General features: G+C 41.1%; 1 protein-coding gene across 3 annotated transcripts in view; it reads right to left on the bottom strand.

Moving 5' to 3' along the window:
• Positions 1-2,305: 2,305 nt before the first annotated feature.
• Positions 2,306-15,085, bottom strand: part of KIAA0930 — an 80,753-nt gene continuing 67,973 nt past the window's right edge. For 2 of the 3 annotated variants that reach the window (XM_082309165.1, XM_082309164.1), the window contains exons 8-10: positions 13,451-13,613; positions 10,446-10,601; positions 2,306-7,273 (exon numbers count right to left, since the gene is read on the bottom strand). In XM_082309165.1, coding sequence (XP_082165291.1) covers positions 7,233-7,273; positions 10,446-10,601; positions 13,451-13,613 — 360 coding nt within the window. In that variant the 3' untranslated portion in view covers positions 2,306-7,232. Of the gene's footprint in view, positions 7,274-10,445; positions 10,602-13,363; positions 13,614-15,085 lie in introns of those variants that run through there. The other variant, XR_014227885.1, reaches the window with a different exon arrangement.

Genomic DNA, 15,085 nt, shown 5'->3' with positions numbered 1-15,085 from the left:
TTCTTTGAAGTGAATTCAGAACCATGTGAGTTAACTACTTGCATACTTATTATTCACAAATTTATGTTATTGCCTGAAGTTCAGCACCTTCAGCAGTGCGTTCACACCTGCACAGGCAGCGGCCGCCCCAGTCTGCTTTGTTTAATAGGACGCTTCCCACCCTTCATCCGTCCTGTGCTCCGACACGGATGTTCTGCCCAAAGATCATTCTTTCTGTGTAGGCGCCATAGGGTGCACATTGCACGCAGCTACAATGACAGCTCTGCGGTTGGCCGATTTTATCTTCTGCAGTGGTAGCGCAGTAGAGGGAAGAAGTCCACGCTCCTTACACAGAACTAAATCCAATTAGTGCACACAAACACTTCTGTCTTGTCTGAACAAGAAAACGGATCATCTACCTTGGTTTTCACACTGCCTTCTCAATCAACATTAACCCTACTACGAAAAGCCAACTAGCTTGACTTGGGGAAGAGTCTTCTGGCTTAACCAATCATAAGTTACTCATTTCCCATGATGAGATCACTAGATCCCATCCTTACCCGGTGAGGAACCAAGCTGGGGACAGAACTTGAATTAACTCATATTTTCCTTGATGTATTTTAATGTTTTCTTTACTGAGTAGCATCTCTTCCTCCCAGATTCTCATCTACACTGTTAATGGAAAAATCGGACCCACAGCCTTACTGCATTTTACTCCTTTGCTTTCTGCAAACTTTAATTAAAAGTTTCAGGAACAACATTTCTGACAGGACCACACAAGTAGTGTACTTTGTGCTAGCAAAGACACATATTTTTTCCTTCAGTCTCCAAAGTGTGATTTTACTTTGTAAAATCAGACCTTGATGATAAACTTGCATGCAAAGCAATATTACAGTATTTCTTGGGAACATCTCTCCAGATGAGAACAGGGAAGACACAAAACACTCCAGGACATGAGTTAACTTGGCTCCCCAAAGCAGGGACTCTACTGAACAAGATGTACTGCCACACTGTTAAAAAAGTATTTTTCTTTTAGCGCATCCATTAAATTAATTCGTTGAAGTTGTAAAAGCTTCTCAAAGATGTATGTGGCAATCTCCTGTCCCGCCAGCATTTGGATTAAAAAACAAAACCAAAGCAAGCGCACCTTTTCCTGTCACTAACTCACGTTGAAAGACTAACTAAACAGGTGAGGTTTATGACCATGATTTGTAAGCTTCTGCTGCTCTTTGCCTTTTGTACTGTCTTAAATAATGCTTTCTCCACTATGGCTGCTTTCAAAAGCTTTCAATTTAAAGCATTCAAGGAAAATCACACTGTTTGTTTCTAAGCCGTATTTTAGTATTTCCCAACCAGTTAAGATTCCTGTCCAGTTGCACGTGCACGCACAGAACAACGCTGCCAACAATCTGCTCAAATATCCATATAAAGAACTAAAACACCCTGTTCTCCTTTCTAAGCTCTGTTTTTTGATTTTGCGTAACATACCACACATCTCCACGCTATCACGCATGGCTTAGCAGAGATGATGTTGCACCACACACGGGTTTGTAAAACAGTCCTGGTCTGGGATTCTTTGAAATGCAATCATCAGCAAGTCACCTCCTATCTACAGTTGGTAACATTTGTTTGATGAGTGTTTCATTTTAATTAATTTAGACAGAAAAATCCCCCGAAGAAGCCTACGATGAAATCTTAGTCACAAAAATCAGGTGGAGAGGGAGGACGCAGTGCCTTGCAGGTCTTTAAACCAAAACCAATTCAGTGTTGGTATGCACAATTTAAGGCAGTATGAGCAGTTAAGAGCTACAAGGCAATCTCATTTTTACAACATTGCACAAGCCCGTATTGAAGTTTTTCCTGCATTTATCAGGAAGAAATAACAGCCATCAGTCTCTCAATATTATACACTGCACAAACCTAAATGTTAATGACTACAGAATTAAGTTTAAAACAAAACACCAACCAGTTTAGAAGGGCTGCTTTGAGTTGGTTTTTCTTTTTTAATGCTAGCGTCTAAAGGAAAAAACAAAAAGCCTTTTTAAACAAATTCAGGAGTACACGGACTTTGACCTGTTCTCCCCTTATACAATGTCAAGTTGTCAGAGGCTGATCATTGAAAGATTCAGAGTCAGCAGTTGGGCTTCCCTCGAAGTGGAGTCAGAATGAAGAGGCTACGTTGCCTCATGAGTGGTATTTGGCAATGCTTACTGGGAGTGCCACAGAGTGTTATTCCGCTGTTCATGCTTGCCACCAGTAAGGAATACATTCAAACTCAAACGCCACTAGGCACAGTAGAGAGAAAACACTATTAACAAAATTCGTGGTCATTTAAGAGGTCTGTTTATTGGCTGCAGGGTCCAACACTTTCTGCACTGCTGCCATACGCAAAGTCAACTCCATTTTTGGTGCACAAAGGTTCTCCTTGCTCTTTGTTCAAAGGGCTCAGTACAGCACCAGCATGATTTTCAACCCATCATCTTTTAATCAACACTGATGATCAATGAGGCAAAAAAAAAACCCAAACCATGCAACACGTGTTAGTCTGATAAAATTAGGCTGAGAATATTTATATATTTACACAGAGAACGTTCAACATTTTAACCTGCTTGCAGCCTTGTATTATCTTGACCAAGCATCCAAACAGCTACATTCTGGTGTAAAATACTCTTTCGTTTAAGGTTTGGTGTAAAAGCTATTTATTTCACAATGCCTGTAACTGGATTCTACCGCACCTATTTTTGACACAGAATTTCTACACACCAGCGCCACACACTTTCAGTCATACCTCACAAAACAAGATAAGGCATTCGCAGATATCTGACTGCTGTGATCACAAGAAATCCATTTTCCAGAGCTTTCAGCCACGACCTTAGGGAGACCATGAGAGTCTTTCAAACATGAAGGGTGAGTCCGTAGGAGACGGCCAGTTCTTCTGATAACTATAAACTTGTCATTTCTTGACGCTGCTACACACAACACAGAATTTAAGACTACTTTATTCATTTCCTAAATAAAAATTTGTTCTTAAACCCCACTGGATAACAACAGGGCTTAGGCACTTCTGAAGATTTTATCTTATATCTATCTTTAATAAGGGGAAGCTTTAGACTACAAAATACAGGACAAGCAATCATCTGGAAAGGGAAAAATTAATGATTGGCAAGAAGCAGGTCAATAGTCTAAAAGTGTAGACTATTTATGTGGACTTCGCATCCATACAGAACCTCAGTGACCAGATGGGATTCTGTACATGAGGGTCTGCTGGAAGAAACCTGTCTGCAGAGCCAAGGACTTCACTGTTTAAATTAAAACTTGGTGTAAGAATATACTTTGGGAAAACCGTTTTACTATGCAAAGTCACCTGTGCAAACAACTCTCTCTTCAGGAAAGCACACTGTGCCCAGAAATGGAAAACTGAGTAACAGTGATCCAGAGCCCAACATGCTTAAGCCTTGTAAACAACGAAGACCAGGAGAATAAAAAGAGAAGGAACATAAACCCACAACAAACTGGATTAGCCAAGACAGCTGAAAGATTTGTGGCATTTCTAAAAATGGCTTCTTCTTTTACAAGGAGACTTGGAACCCACCCTGTGCTGGCTGGCAATAAGAGAACACGATTTCACATACACGGTGGTCTCTAAGGCAGAGCAATGATCTGCTAATACAAAATAACTGATTTAAGAGCTTCCTTAAAAAGCAAAGGCTTTTTTCTTGTTAAATTGATAGCAGTGAAAAACCTGTTAAGGGTGAAAAGATTTACATCCTTGCATTTGACAGCTATTAATATACATCATCTATGGACAGTTCAAGTAGTAAGCCTCAATCTCCAGCGGGAGTGAATGGGCAGAACGATGGAAGAAGTTAACTGAGTAATGAGGTATGGTGGGATTCTGTAAATAAAGCAAGCTGTTCTGCAAAGCCTCACAAATTTCTTAACCGTGCTGCTTTCTCAAGCATCAACATAAGTAAAGAAAACCACTGTGCTCCAACAGTTAAAACACTGACAGCCATACAGCCATTATGGCATGCAGAACACTCCACTTCATCCTCAGCAATTATTTGAACGGCCAACAGAGGCTCAAAATGGTTTACTGCTTCGGAGCTACAGAATTAAAAACCGCTCCAAAATTAAAAGGGTGAGATGTTCCTATTAACATTCCCTTTTCTTTTTTGGTATAGTGCAATAGCATGCTAAGGGCTCAGCTATGTCATCTTGACCCAAGTAAAACTTTTATCATCTTCCCTGTCAATCTGTCTATATGAGAAAAATAAATTATCATTTTCAGGGCTTGTTTAAAAGCAGAACAAAAACACGGAATTTGTTTCCCCCCACTTGATAACAGAAAGTGGGAACCAGGGGCTATACATAAGAAGTCTAAGTCAGTCGTTTAGAGAAGGCGTAACTGAGAATGTGGCACATCCACTTGTTTCTGAAAAGCACTATTGACATTCAGTAGACTTTTTGACCTCTGTTTTCTATGGATGTCCGTCTGGGCATACCTGTAGCCCTTTTCTACTAAAAAAGGTGAGTCTTCAGCGTACCTATAGCATACCCACTAGCAAGATACAAGAAATAAACTGACTATTTTTAGGACATTTACATTGCAGCCCTTCAAAAACTAGACATCAAAATCCACCCACGTACATGTAACGAAGCAGATGATACCTCCTGCATAACAGATGTGGGATCTGAACTGTACTTTCTGTAACGTTGCCTTTATACTAATGTACTAGTTTAGAATCATTCTTCATTTGCTCTGAAATCTTACGCAGCAAGATTTGCTCAGTCTTTCAGGTCACATGAAATTAAGCTACCTAAACATAATTTATAGACGATACCAAGAAAGCATTACAAATTGCTGTTGACTGAGAAGTATTCAGGCACCTACGACCCAGGTTCACGTGTGTTATTCCTCTGGCTGCTTGACTGAAGGGTATCAATTGTCACTAGTAGTACAAATATTAATCCTCTCTCCCTTCCCTCTCCAATGAATATTTAAAGGAAAACTGAGCACTGATTTGCCCACCCCAGCAGCATGAAAGTGCAGAAAAAGGAGCATCTTGAGAGGCTTCAGCATAGGACCAGTCTTCTAGCTGGAGAGTGGTTTAATTCTCAGCATGGGTATAGGGAGAATATTTGTACTGACTGACATTAGGCACACTACCTAGGCATCTCAGGCAAGTACCCAGGCTGCCTAGCAAGTTTCTTGAGAGGGCACTGATTTAGCTGCTGATTTAGGACTCTACCTCTTCCCCTGGCTCGGGAAGAAAGCCTAGGCACCCAAGTTACATGCCTCAGGTTAGACTGTGCGAACACCCTCACATACGCACACGCACACCTGCACGCTCCCACGGAGCAAAGTTCAAAGGCTGCAACGTGAAAAGTGGCTGCACTGGTAATGACAAAGCGAACGTTTGTCTAATGCTGTTGCAACACATTTGAAGCGAACTAAAAACTGGTCAGCCGTCCCTGTCATGCACTCATGCTGCCGGTGTTAGAAATGCCATCACTCTGCGCTATGGTGACGGCTTCCAGGCCCAGCCTCAAACAAAAAAAAGACCTCCTTACCATGCTGGATTCACCATGTTGGGCTGAATGATAAAGTTAGTCTACCTTTATGCTGAAGTGGAGCTATTCCCATGGAACCTGGCCTGAGGAAAAAAAAGCAGAAAGTCCTATTTGAGAGGTTAAGTCATCAGATGCTCTTGAGAGAGTAACAACAAAGCACTTTGGGAAAGGCTGGGTATGAGGGAGACGAAGGTCCAGGCCCAGAGCACACGCCATTTGGTAACTGTGGCAACAGCATTAAGTTTAGGTGCTCAGAGTCTGAAAAGTGACAAAACCAGCATCTTTGCTCTCCCTCTGTGTATATACTGGAGTCTCACATGCTCTAACTGACGTGCTACCCCACCCATGGCTGTGCCAGTTATGCAGTCATAAATAAACTGAAGTATTGACTGGCTGCCATATCAAAACAGTGAACCAGACTGCAGTAGTCTCCATATTCAATCATTTAGCTTTCAAATGTCAAGGACAGCAGAGTTCTGCTATTTAGCAAAAGCTGCATTTTACCTGTAAACATAAGGCTTTTTTCCTGAGAGCTCCTGACACACAATTTTCAGACCTCCCACTATGCAACTTTTAGTCACTTTTCAGAGCAGAATTACATTTCAATCTTTTGTCTTTCAAGAAAACCCTCTGTACTTCGGCATGTAACAGTACAGCGAACACCACCGGGAGATGAAGAATCCGGGCAAGCTGCCCGACCATTAATCAGCTCTCATGCCCTCCTTAGCTACAAATGCTACCGCAAGGACAACTCTATGTACTCTGAAGTCCAGCGCATGCAGGAGGATGTTGGTTATTGGTAAGGTTTTCAGGTTTTGGAGTCTGATTACGGCCTCCTATTTTTCCACTTCAGACTCAAACTTGTATCGACTGAGCTAACAGAGAGAGAGAGATAAGCAGCATTAGCACTGGTCATGAACCTCGGCTTTACTATAGCAGCACATTTTAGCCTTCTTTTCACTGGCTCATTTTCTTAGCCAGTTCTTGAGGATGAAAATGTTGCTGTTCTTTGGTAGATACAGAAATCTGTCAGCAGAGTTCACCTGTCCTAACACTGACACACGAACAAATGGGAACATTTTCAGCCTCTTAAGCTCTGACCTGACCCACTGCATATACCAAAATGGCAATGTATCTTTGTAGCATCTTTTTCCTTTTCCTCCCTCAGTAGGAAATTCCTTCTCTCATCCTTTCAATCCCCACACGCACGCACACGCACTCACACACACATTAAGCCAAACTGACAAGGAGAGTGTATGGGCGAGAGTCTATGGAACGATGTTCATTAGTACATCATTATGAAATTCCCAGGTTGTTTCGCTCAAAGAATATAAAGTTTAACACATTTTGTACATATTGTTGGTTTCTTAGTTATAAAGTAAACACAGTAACAAACTGTCCATAAAGCGTTGACTCGTTTTAAACACAGCCCCTTCTCGTTTTATCTTGCTGAAAGTCCTCTTCCAGTCAGAAACACTCAAGCGATGTACTGCAAGTGTGCATACGGTGTACGACAGCAGAGGAAGGAAGAAAGAGGCACTTTTGATCGGCTGGTATTCTTGGACTTCCCTTTTTCCTGCGGAGGTTTATGTTCCTGACACTAGATGGTAGTGTTAGCACAGAAAACCGCTGTGGTTAGGCACTTGGCAACAAGGCTCCAAGGCAGTGCCCGCTCTCTGCTATGTCATCAGAATTGGTTTCTGCCGCACTTCCAGGATATCTGGGCAAGGGAGAGAAACAAAGAGATACAGCAAACTTAGGACGCTCCTGAAAGTAGCCACAGTGCCCGAAAGCACGAAGAACCAGAGATGCGGTTGTGGACTGCAGCACGATCCCCCTGCTTCGCCCCTAAGGGAATTTAAAGCACAACGAGCATGCGACTTTGCTTATTAACTAAGTCCTATTTCATTCCTTCCCAGCTGCATCCTAGTTGAGAGGTGGTAAACTGCAGATATATCCCATCACGTATAGATGACAGCTGATCTACTAAGTGCCATTTATAGCTGGATGAAGAAACGTGTCAGACACAGAGTGGCGTAATCTTCCAGAGAAACAAGAGGAAGTACCATTACAGGCGATGCCAAGGGTTTTCCCTTTCTTGAGGGCAGAAAAGAACCTTAGAGAGACTTTTGGCACTGAAGATACAGACACACAAATAAGTCAACTGTTTCACCCATTCTATAGTCCGAAGCCTACATTTCTGCACTCAAAAAGCTGCCACAAAACCCACTCCTTTTGTTGGCTCCTCAGTTCCATAGTGTCCAAATGTGACAGAGTATGAACCCGTAAAGTGTCTGTCATAATCATGGGCATCTTTCCAAATGTGGACAGTAAACCCCGCACGCTGGCACGGCAGTACATAGAAATATCTGGAAACTGGGCTACTGTGTCCTTTTCAAGGCTGCACAGAGAATAAAGAACATGGGAAAAGGGAGCACACGCTTAATTAAGAGGCTGATCACACACAGCTGCACAAAGACGATGACGTGAGTAAAAATCGACCTACAGCTCCAGAGGGCTCTAGCCACCCTTGGAAAGAATGAAACACAGTGCAGTGAGTCCAGTGAAGGGCCACGAAGATGATTAAGGACTTGAAGCATCTGACATACGAGGAGAGGCTGAGAGAACTGGGATTATCTAGCATGGAGAGAAGGCTCAGAGCGAAGGAAGTCTTATCAATATATATAAACTCCAGACATTTGAAAATGTACTTTGATGACTATCTTAGTACAGGCTTCCTACGCCACGCAAGGGAGATGAGCATCTTTCCCACTTCACCCTGCCCCACGTGCAATGCTCCCGCTTGCTGGAAAGCTGCCACTGGCGCAAATGCATTAATTATAAAAAGGCACTGGAAAGGCTCCACCTGATGGGCCAAGCTAAAGCAAACGCGGGTAGTGAAAAACTGCAGATTAAAATTCTGCCTTACAGCTCAGACATTTCATGTCCTATTTCTGTGCATCTCAATACGCACACTGATTCCTGCAACTGTATGTTAAACAAATTAAGTCTCAGAAAGGATGTTCAAGCTCAAAGCAAATATTTGAGCGTGGAAGAATTTATGCCACCCACTTGAGCGAGTATTAAATGGAACAATACATCTTCTGTGAACTCCAAAATGCCTGTGGTGAGACAGTGAGTGAACTTGATAACTCCAGCTAACCAGCTGAAAGATTATCAACACAATTATCATAAGGAATAATTACGTATTTTGCTGAAACCTTGCTCAGAATCCACCCTTAATTACAGAGGATCAGTTTTTACTGGATCTGTAATTTCTTCTAAATTGAAATCAATCCTTACATACAGTGAAAGGGCAAATGTAGAAACACCTCTTTGCTAAGTATAATTTCCACCTCTACCTTATCAGCTAACTTTCCTTCTCTGTAGAGTAAGAGCCAGCAAACTTTTGCAACAGGCTCTGAGATCTCAGTCTGCAAATGAGAAGCCTGCAGCTATTACTATTACATCAGCATCGTACAACTGATGACATTAATACCCATACTATCTTCTCATCTCTTTTAGCAGCAGATTAACCTGTTTAACAACAGATTTCCCAACTCCTTTCCTCTTAGCTGCCTTTCAGGAAAAGTCTGGAAATAACCACTGTGTGATTGATTGGTTTTGTTTTCAGGTGTGTTCTCTTTTTAGACCCAGACAAGAAAAAGCAGGCACTGATCAAAAGCCCACAATCCAGACAAACCTATTCAGAAGCCATCCCATCTGCTGAATGGGAAGAGAAAGAAAAAGATTAAGTTCTTAGAGAAAGTAGCAGTTATAAGGATCTTCCAAGGTTAGAAACAGGACTTTACATTGCTCTGGGATCATAACTTTATTGTGGTCTAGATTTTGGAGTTGAGCAACAGTTTTGTCTAAGATACTGCTGTGCAGCTGGATCAAACTTTCTTTCTGCCCCCAATGGTCAATGAGAAGACATTTCAGGGCTTCACTTCAGAAGAATGAAGAGAAAGGATAGTAACACTAGTAACGTCTACATGAAAGAAACTGCCACTGCATTTAGACAGAGGAGAGAGTCCTTAACCACTGCTGCTTTCTCAGTTTTCAGATGTTATCTCAAGAGTCCCATGGACACCCTCATACTGCAAGCTGTATCCCTGAAAGGCTAGCAGGCATGCTGATGGATAGAATTCAAACAGACCACTTGTTTTCTCCAGTCCACCTGTATTTGTAGGCAGACAAGAGTTATCTGGATGAAAATCAAAACTTCAGTACCGCCTACAGATTGTAAAACCTAACTTACTGTGCTGTCCTAGCCCAGCTGAACAAATGTAGAGTTGGCCATCATCAATGTAGTAATTGGCATAGCTAGACCAACAACATGGGGGACTCTGATTATTCATGGTAGAACCCACAAACATTATTATGTCTAGTTACAAGACACTGGACACTTGACAGATTTATGGGCATCAGTGTAGGCACTCTGATCAGTCCAAGCAACTTAAATGGAAATGAAATCTAAGAGTCAGAACTGGCAAAGGAGGTCACTCCAAATTCCAGAGCTGCCTTTCTGTAACCCTCTCAGTCACAGGTCTCTGCTATAACTATTGCTGTCAGTGGATGGGCTCACAATGAGTTGCCCTGCACTCATGAGATGGACGAAGTCTGAACTCCAGTAGTAAATCAACTAGTGTTCCTCTGGAAGTTTGTTAGAACAATCCACCAACTTGTTTGAATCATTACCAAGCAAAACCAGCCCAAAGCCAGAAAACAGGTTGACACCATTCCACTTGTTCACGCTGATTTGATGCTACAGTATTTCCCTTACAGAGAAATACTTGTTCTTCTACCTTAACAGCAAAATCCCACAACACGGAAGGCTGTCTTGGAATCAAAGGACTCTCTGTTTATGCATAACACATGTTAAAATTCACCTGTTAAAATTCGATGCAATGGCAAAGTGATGTAAGTTAAGTGTGCATAGAGTAGAAAGTTTTCATCTGTTCTGTTCAGCTTCAGCCACGAGCCCACCAGAGACCGTCCTGTTCCAGATAAGGACCGCGACCTCAGATTTGTCGCATTGTGCAGGTCTGTAAAGGTAGAAGACAGCAAGCTTAAAATGATTGCACTTTCTGCATTTTATTGGAAGACCCAACAAAAGCTTCTGAAAGTCAAAAAAAAAGAAAAACCTACTATTCATTGTCTAGAGAGAAGTCACATGTAGGTCACGATTATTACTATTCTTTTTTTTTTTTTTTTTTAAATTACTCAGATCTTGCCCAGCACAAAATTCACCATTTACATTGAAGGTAATGAATTATATCAGCAGTAGTAAATTGAAGGTAATGAATTATATCAGTAGTAGTAAACCGTTATCCACTAATAGACCAGCCAGGAGAGGGAGTAAAGCCTTTTCTACCACACTGCACAAGCAGAATCCTAACCCAGCCTTCCCTCATATACAAAATGATAGAATATCCCTATTAAGTAGTTACTCATGCAGAAATTCACAAGTGTAACAGAAGGAAAATTGTATCTTATGAAGAAAATTGTCATCTACAAGATGGGGGGAAGTCAGTGTTAATAAGCCAGTTTACTGCAAATTTCCATGCATCCCCCAAGCCAAACCTGGGACCCTTCAGCAGTGCCACCCTTCCCATAACTAGTTTAGTGGTCCACAAATAACTTTTAAAACAAAAGGATGCTGAATCCACTGTAGGATAGAGGTGGATTTTATAGCTGTACGTCTCTCCCACAGCCAGGAATGCACGTGCCACATATTTTGAGTGTTTCTAAACTTTCCCTCCACTCCCCTATAAAACTCAGCCCTGTCCCACAGTGCTAAAAGCAGATGTTGAAGTGAACACAACAATTCTGATCCAGAGCAGTCCAAGCTCTGGGACTCATTTGTTTAAAAGCGGGTCCTGATCCACACAAAGAGGCCCTAGCAAAGGAAAAATACATAGTGGCGGGTACTCTAGCAAGATGCATGACAATGTAGGAGGGGAAAAAAAAAAAAAAAAAAAAAATCTGTATCTTGTTTTCCCTCCTTCCCTGCATATGTGTATACCCAAGCAGTCTATTCCCTCTCCCCACGCATTACCACTATGCCAAGAGCACTGTGGGGATCAGGACAGAAAGACCTGACTCCAGTAGCTGAAATAAGTACAGTTCTTCTGCTGTATCATGCTTGCACACAGCAAAAGCAAATGAAGTGGGCCCTCATGGGCTGTTCCTGTCCACAACACGTCTGTCTGCACTGGGGGCAGGTCTGCGGCAGCACTGGCCAGACCAAGGACACTGCTGATCTTTAGACAAGCAAGTTATCCTCCACCCACGAGGCCAAGGTGCCCCAAAATATCTCTGCTTCTACAAAACCCCATCACTAGGTGAACTGAAGTTTTCCCACTGTGAAACAAGAATTTCACCACCACAGCTCCTGAGCAAACACTGGTAGGACACTCAGGTTTCTGAAATTTGTAAAGAAATCTCATTTTAGTTCCTTTTCCTTGTAGAAATCTCATCTGTGAATAAATTAAACTTTCTAGCATAAGCTGTTAAAATATTCCACTATTTATTTTTAGGACCAGGAACAATAAGGTCAAAACATTTATAACTAGGTGAAACCACACTTCTCAGTATTTTATGTGTGTGCTATAAAACGTCTGGAAAACCTGGAATTTGTTCACTTCCATGAATATATTAGAAAGAAAAGAAAATGAAAATAGGAAGAATGTTCATCATTATGATTATGTATGCTAGGATCAGACCCTGCAAAACAATACTGAGCAGACACTACCACCACCTATGAAGGCTGCTGGATAAATGCTTTGAAATCCTTTCTATCCTGTGCACCCTCCAGGAGAAAGATATCAAAAGCAGGACTCCATCTGCAAAAGCTGTCCTTCTCCCCGCACTACGTAGTAATTCATGCAAGCCCCACCCTTTGCCTTGTAAAACATGCTAAAACACATCTCATTTGAAATAACAGATGTTTTGACTAGGCAAATTAAGGAAAAAGATGAGGAAAGGTTTCTATTGATGGAACTCCAAATTAGTTACAACAGTTTAAGTTGCACAGAATTTGAATTAAATATTTTCACTTAAGCTTGTCTTATAACGTGCAATTCCTCATGAGCTAAGCTGATCCAGTACCGCTGATGGCTAATACCTTCACTACTACAAACGGAACTTGTAATCTGGAAATTGCCTTTGTGTTTACCTATTAGCCTGCCAACAGATAGTTAAGATTTTCTGGCTTTTCTACTGAATTGTTTTTAAACATATGAAAAGCAGTTTGGACTTCGACATCTGTGAGTTTCCCGCCTAACAAAACTGTGATATAATTGGATTTATACACTATATTCTGAATCAGACTCAAGACTCAATTTTTTATCTTGTTTTTTGTTTCATACTGAGTAACTAGAATTCAAAGGAATGGTTCCACAAGGCGTTAAACCATTATATAAACAAATTAATTAGGTTTTCTTTTTAGAGGGTTCAGAACTGATCCAAAGCCAGTCGAAGTAAATGCTGTTTCACCAACTTTAACCAGCTCTGGATCTAATCAGGGAATTCAGAGAACTTGGCCATGAGAGCATGCTCTACCCCACTACATTGTGATACCTGGAAGAGTGCCACCTGAGAGCGTGGTATCTGTGAGAGGGGGAGGTTCTTTCCAGCTCAAGTTTCTCTCAAATGGGTCTACATAAAAGGGGGAGATAAGTTTTAAACATATGTAGGAATTGTTGGTCTCCAGCCTCCAAAAAGATGCTAAGCCTGTGAATAACCCCATTTTCAGAGTGGCATTGGCGTTAGACTTTCTGTGGAGCTAGGTTTTCACACTGCAAACCTTTTGGAAAATCCAGCATTGGGATCCCTTTCCATAGCTCTGTGCTCTCTCCAGACAAGTCTGTTTAGCTGGTATTACTTCTCTCACCTCCACCATCATCATCTCGGAAGAACTCCTCGCTGTCATTTGCTGAGTGGGATTTTTTCATCTCAGCAATTCGATTTCGGGGCACTTTTCTCTTGAGGGATGGGGAGAAAAAGGATGGGCGATTGTTGCGTTCTGGGGTTGGTGGTGTGCTGAAAGAAGTGACCTGAAAGGGAAATAGAAGAAATGCTAGAGAAAGTTTTGTTTCAAAAGTTCTATGCTTCTAGTAAGAAATAATCAGTCTCAAAGATGTGCCACAAGGCAGTCATGTGTAAAAATCAGAATCATGACTGGTGTCTAGCTGTAAGTTTTATCAGAGTGGCCAGAGAATGTCAACTGAACAGTTAGCTTCAAGATGCTTATCAAGATGAAAATATTTTGATACATCATCACTCTCAACTGTTACGTGAATAATGAAAAACCTCTCTCCTCAGCTGATCACTGTGAACAAGGATTGACAGTCATGAAGGAGCAAAATACAGATTAACAATTTAGGCACCAAGAATGTCAATCTTATTTTTTTGCATGTTGAAATTCAGAAGACTTAATAGGCTAAAAATGTGTTGTTCTGGACATACTAAAATTGTGCATCTTCATTTCTTTGGCAAACACAAGGTACTAGTTTCCCTGCTTAGAAGGATGCCACATGGGATTACTGTGAAAGGTCACGGTGTCTCTGTGAAGCGGGGTTACAAGGCAATTACTTAACCCAAGATGCTGATGCAAAAGTGAATTCAATGTACAATTATATTTAAATCATATTTCTATATGGGATGGGGAAAAACAAGTTGAGAGGCCCTTCATGGTTTGGTTAGTCTAAGTGATGACAAATACAAGGATATAATTGTCTATGGTGAAACACAGGTTAGGGAAGAAACTATGGAGATACCTACCCATCATTTAGAGCAATAGTTGCTCTTGCATAAACCACAGTTATAGTCAACCATATCTATTTCAGAAAGAATTGAAATGCAGTGCTTATGTACTGGTTTTGCTATTAATATTTTAATACTTTCATTTCAAATTCAAAAAAAAAATAGGGACAACTACTTTGCTAATGGAGGTGAGCAACTTCTATCTCATCCTTCCTTCTTCAAATAATTAATTTAATAATCCCATAAATCTTCCTGAGATGAGATCTGGTATTGCTTACATCTGTCCACACAAATAAGGAGGAAGGTGACATGTGAGTGAGGATGACAGACAAGCCAGGTTGGCGTTGCACTGCAGAAACACTCTATGTCACCCCTCTATCATTAATGTAAAAAAAACAAAAAAACAAAAAAACAAAAAACAAAAAAACAAAAAAAACCAAAAAAACAAACAAAAAAAACAAACAAAAAAACAAACAAAACAAAAACAAAAACCAAAACACACACCAACAAAACAAACAAACCCCAAAACCCCCCACAAAAACCAAAACAAAACAACAAAAAAAACCACAAAAAAACAACCCCAAACTACGGAAGCATTCTACCACCCAAACGATCCTCTCTTTAGTGCACTTGTGCACTTTAATTTGTGCTTGTCTCTATTTTTAATTCTGAAGCCATTTCATATCACACCTGGAGGGAAAACCAGAAACAGACAAATCACCACTAAAACCATTAGCAAAAAGCAATGATAATATATTCTCAC

The sequence above is a fragment of the Platalea leucorodia genome (assembly GCF_965183815.1).
Source record: "Platalea leucorodia genome assembly, chromosome: 4".
In the NCBI taxonomy this organism is placed as follows: domain Eukaryota; kingdom Metazoa; phylum Chordata; class Aves; order Pelecaniformes; family Threskiornithidae; genus Platalea; species Platalea leucorodia.
The sequence above is the reverse complement of the archived record's forward strand: the minus strand, read 5'-3'. Positions and strand labels throughout refer to the sequence as shown.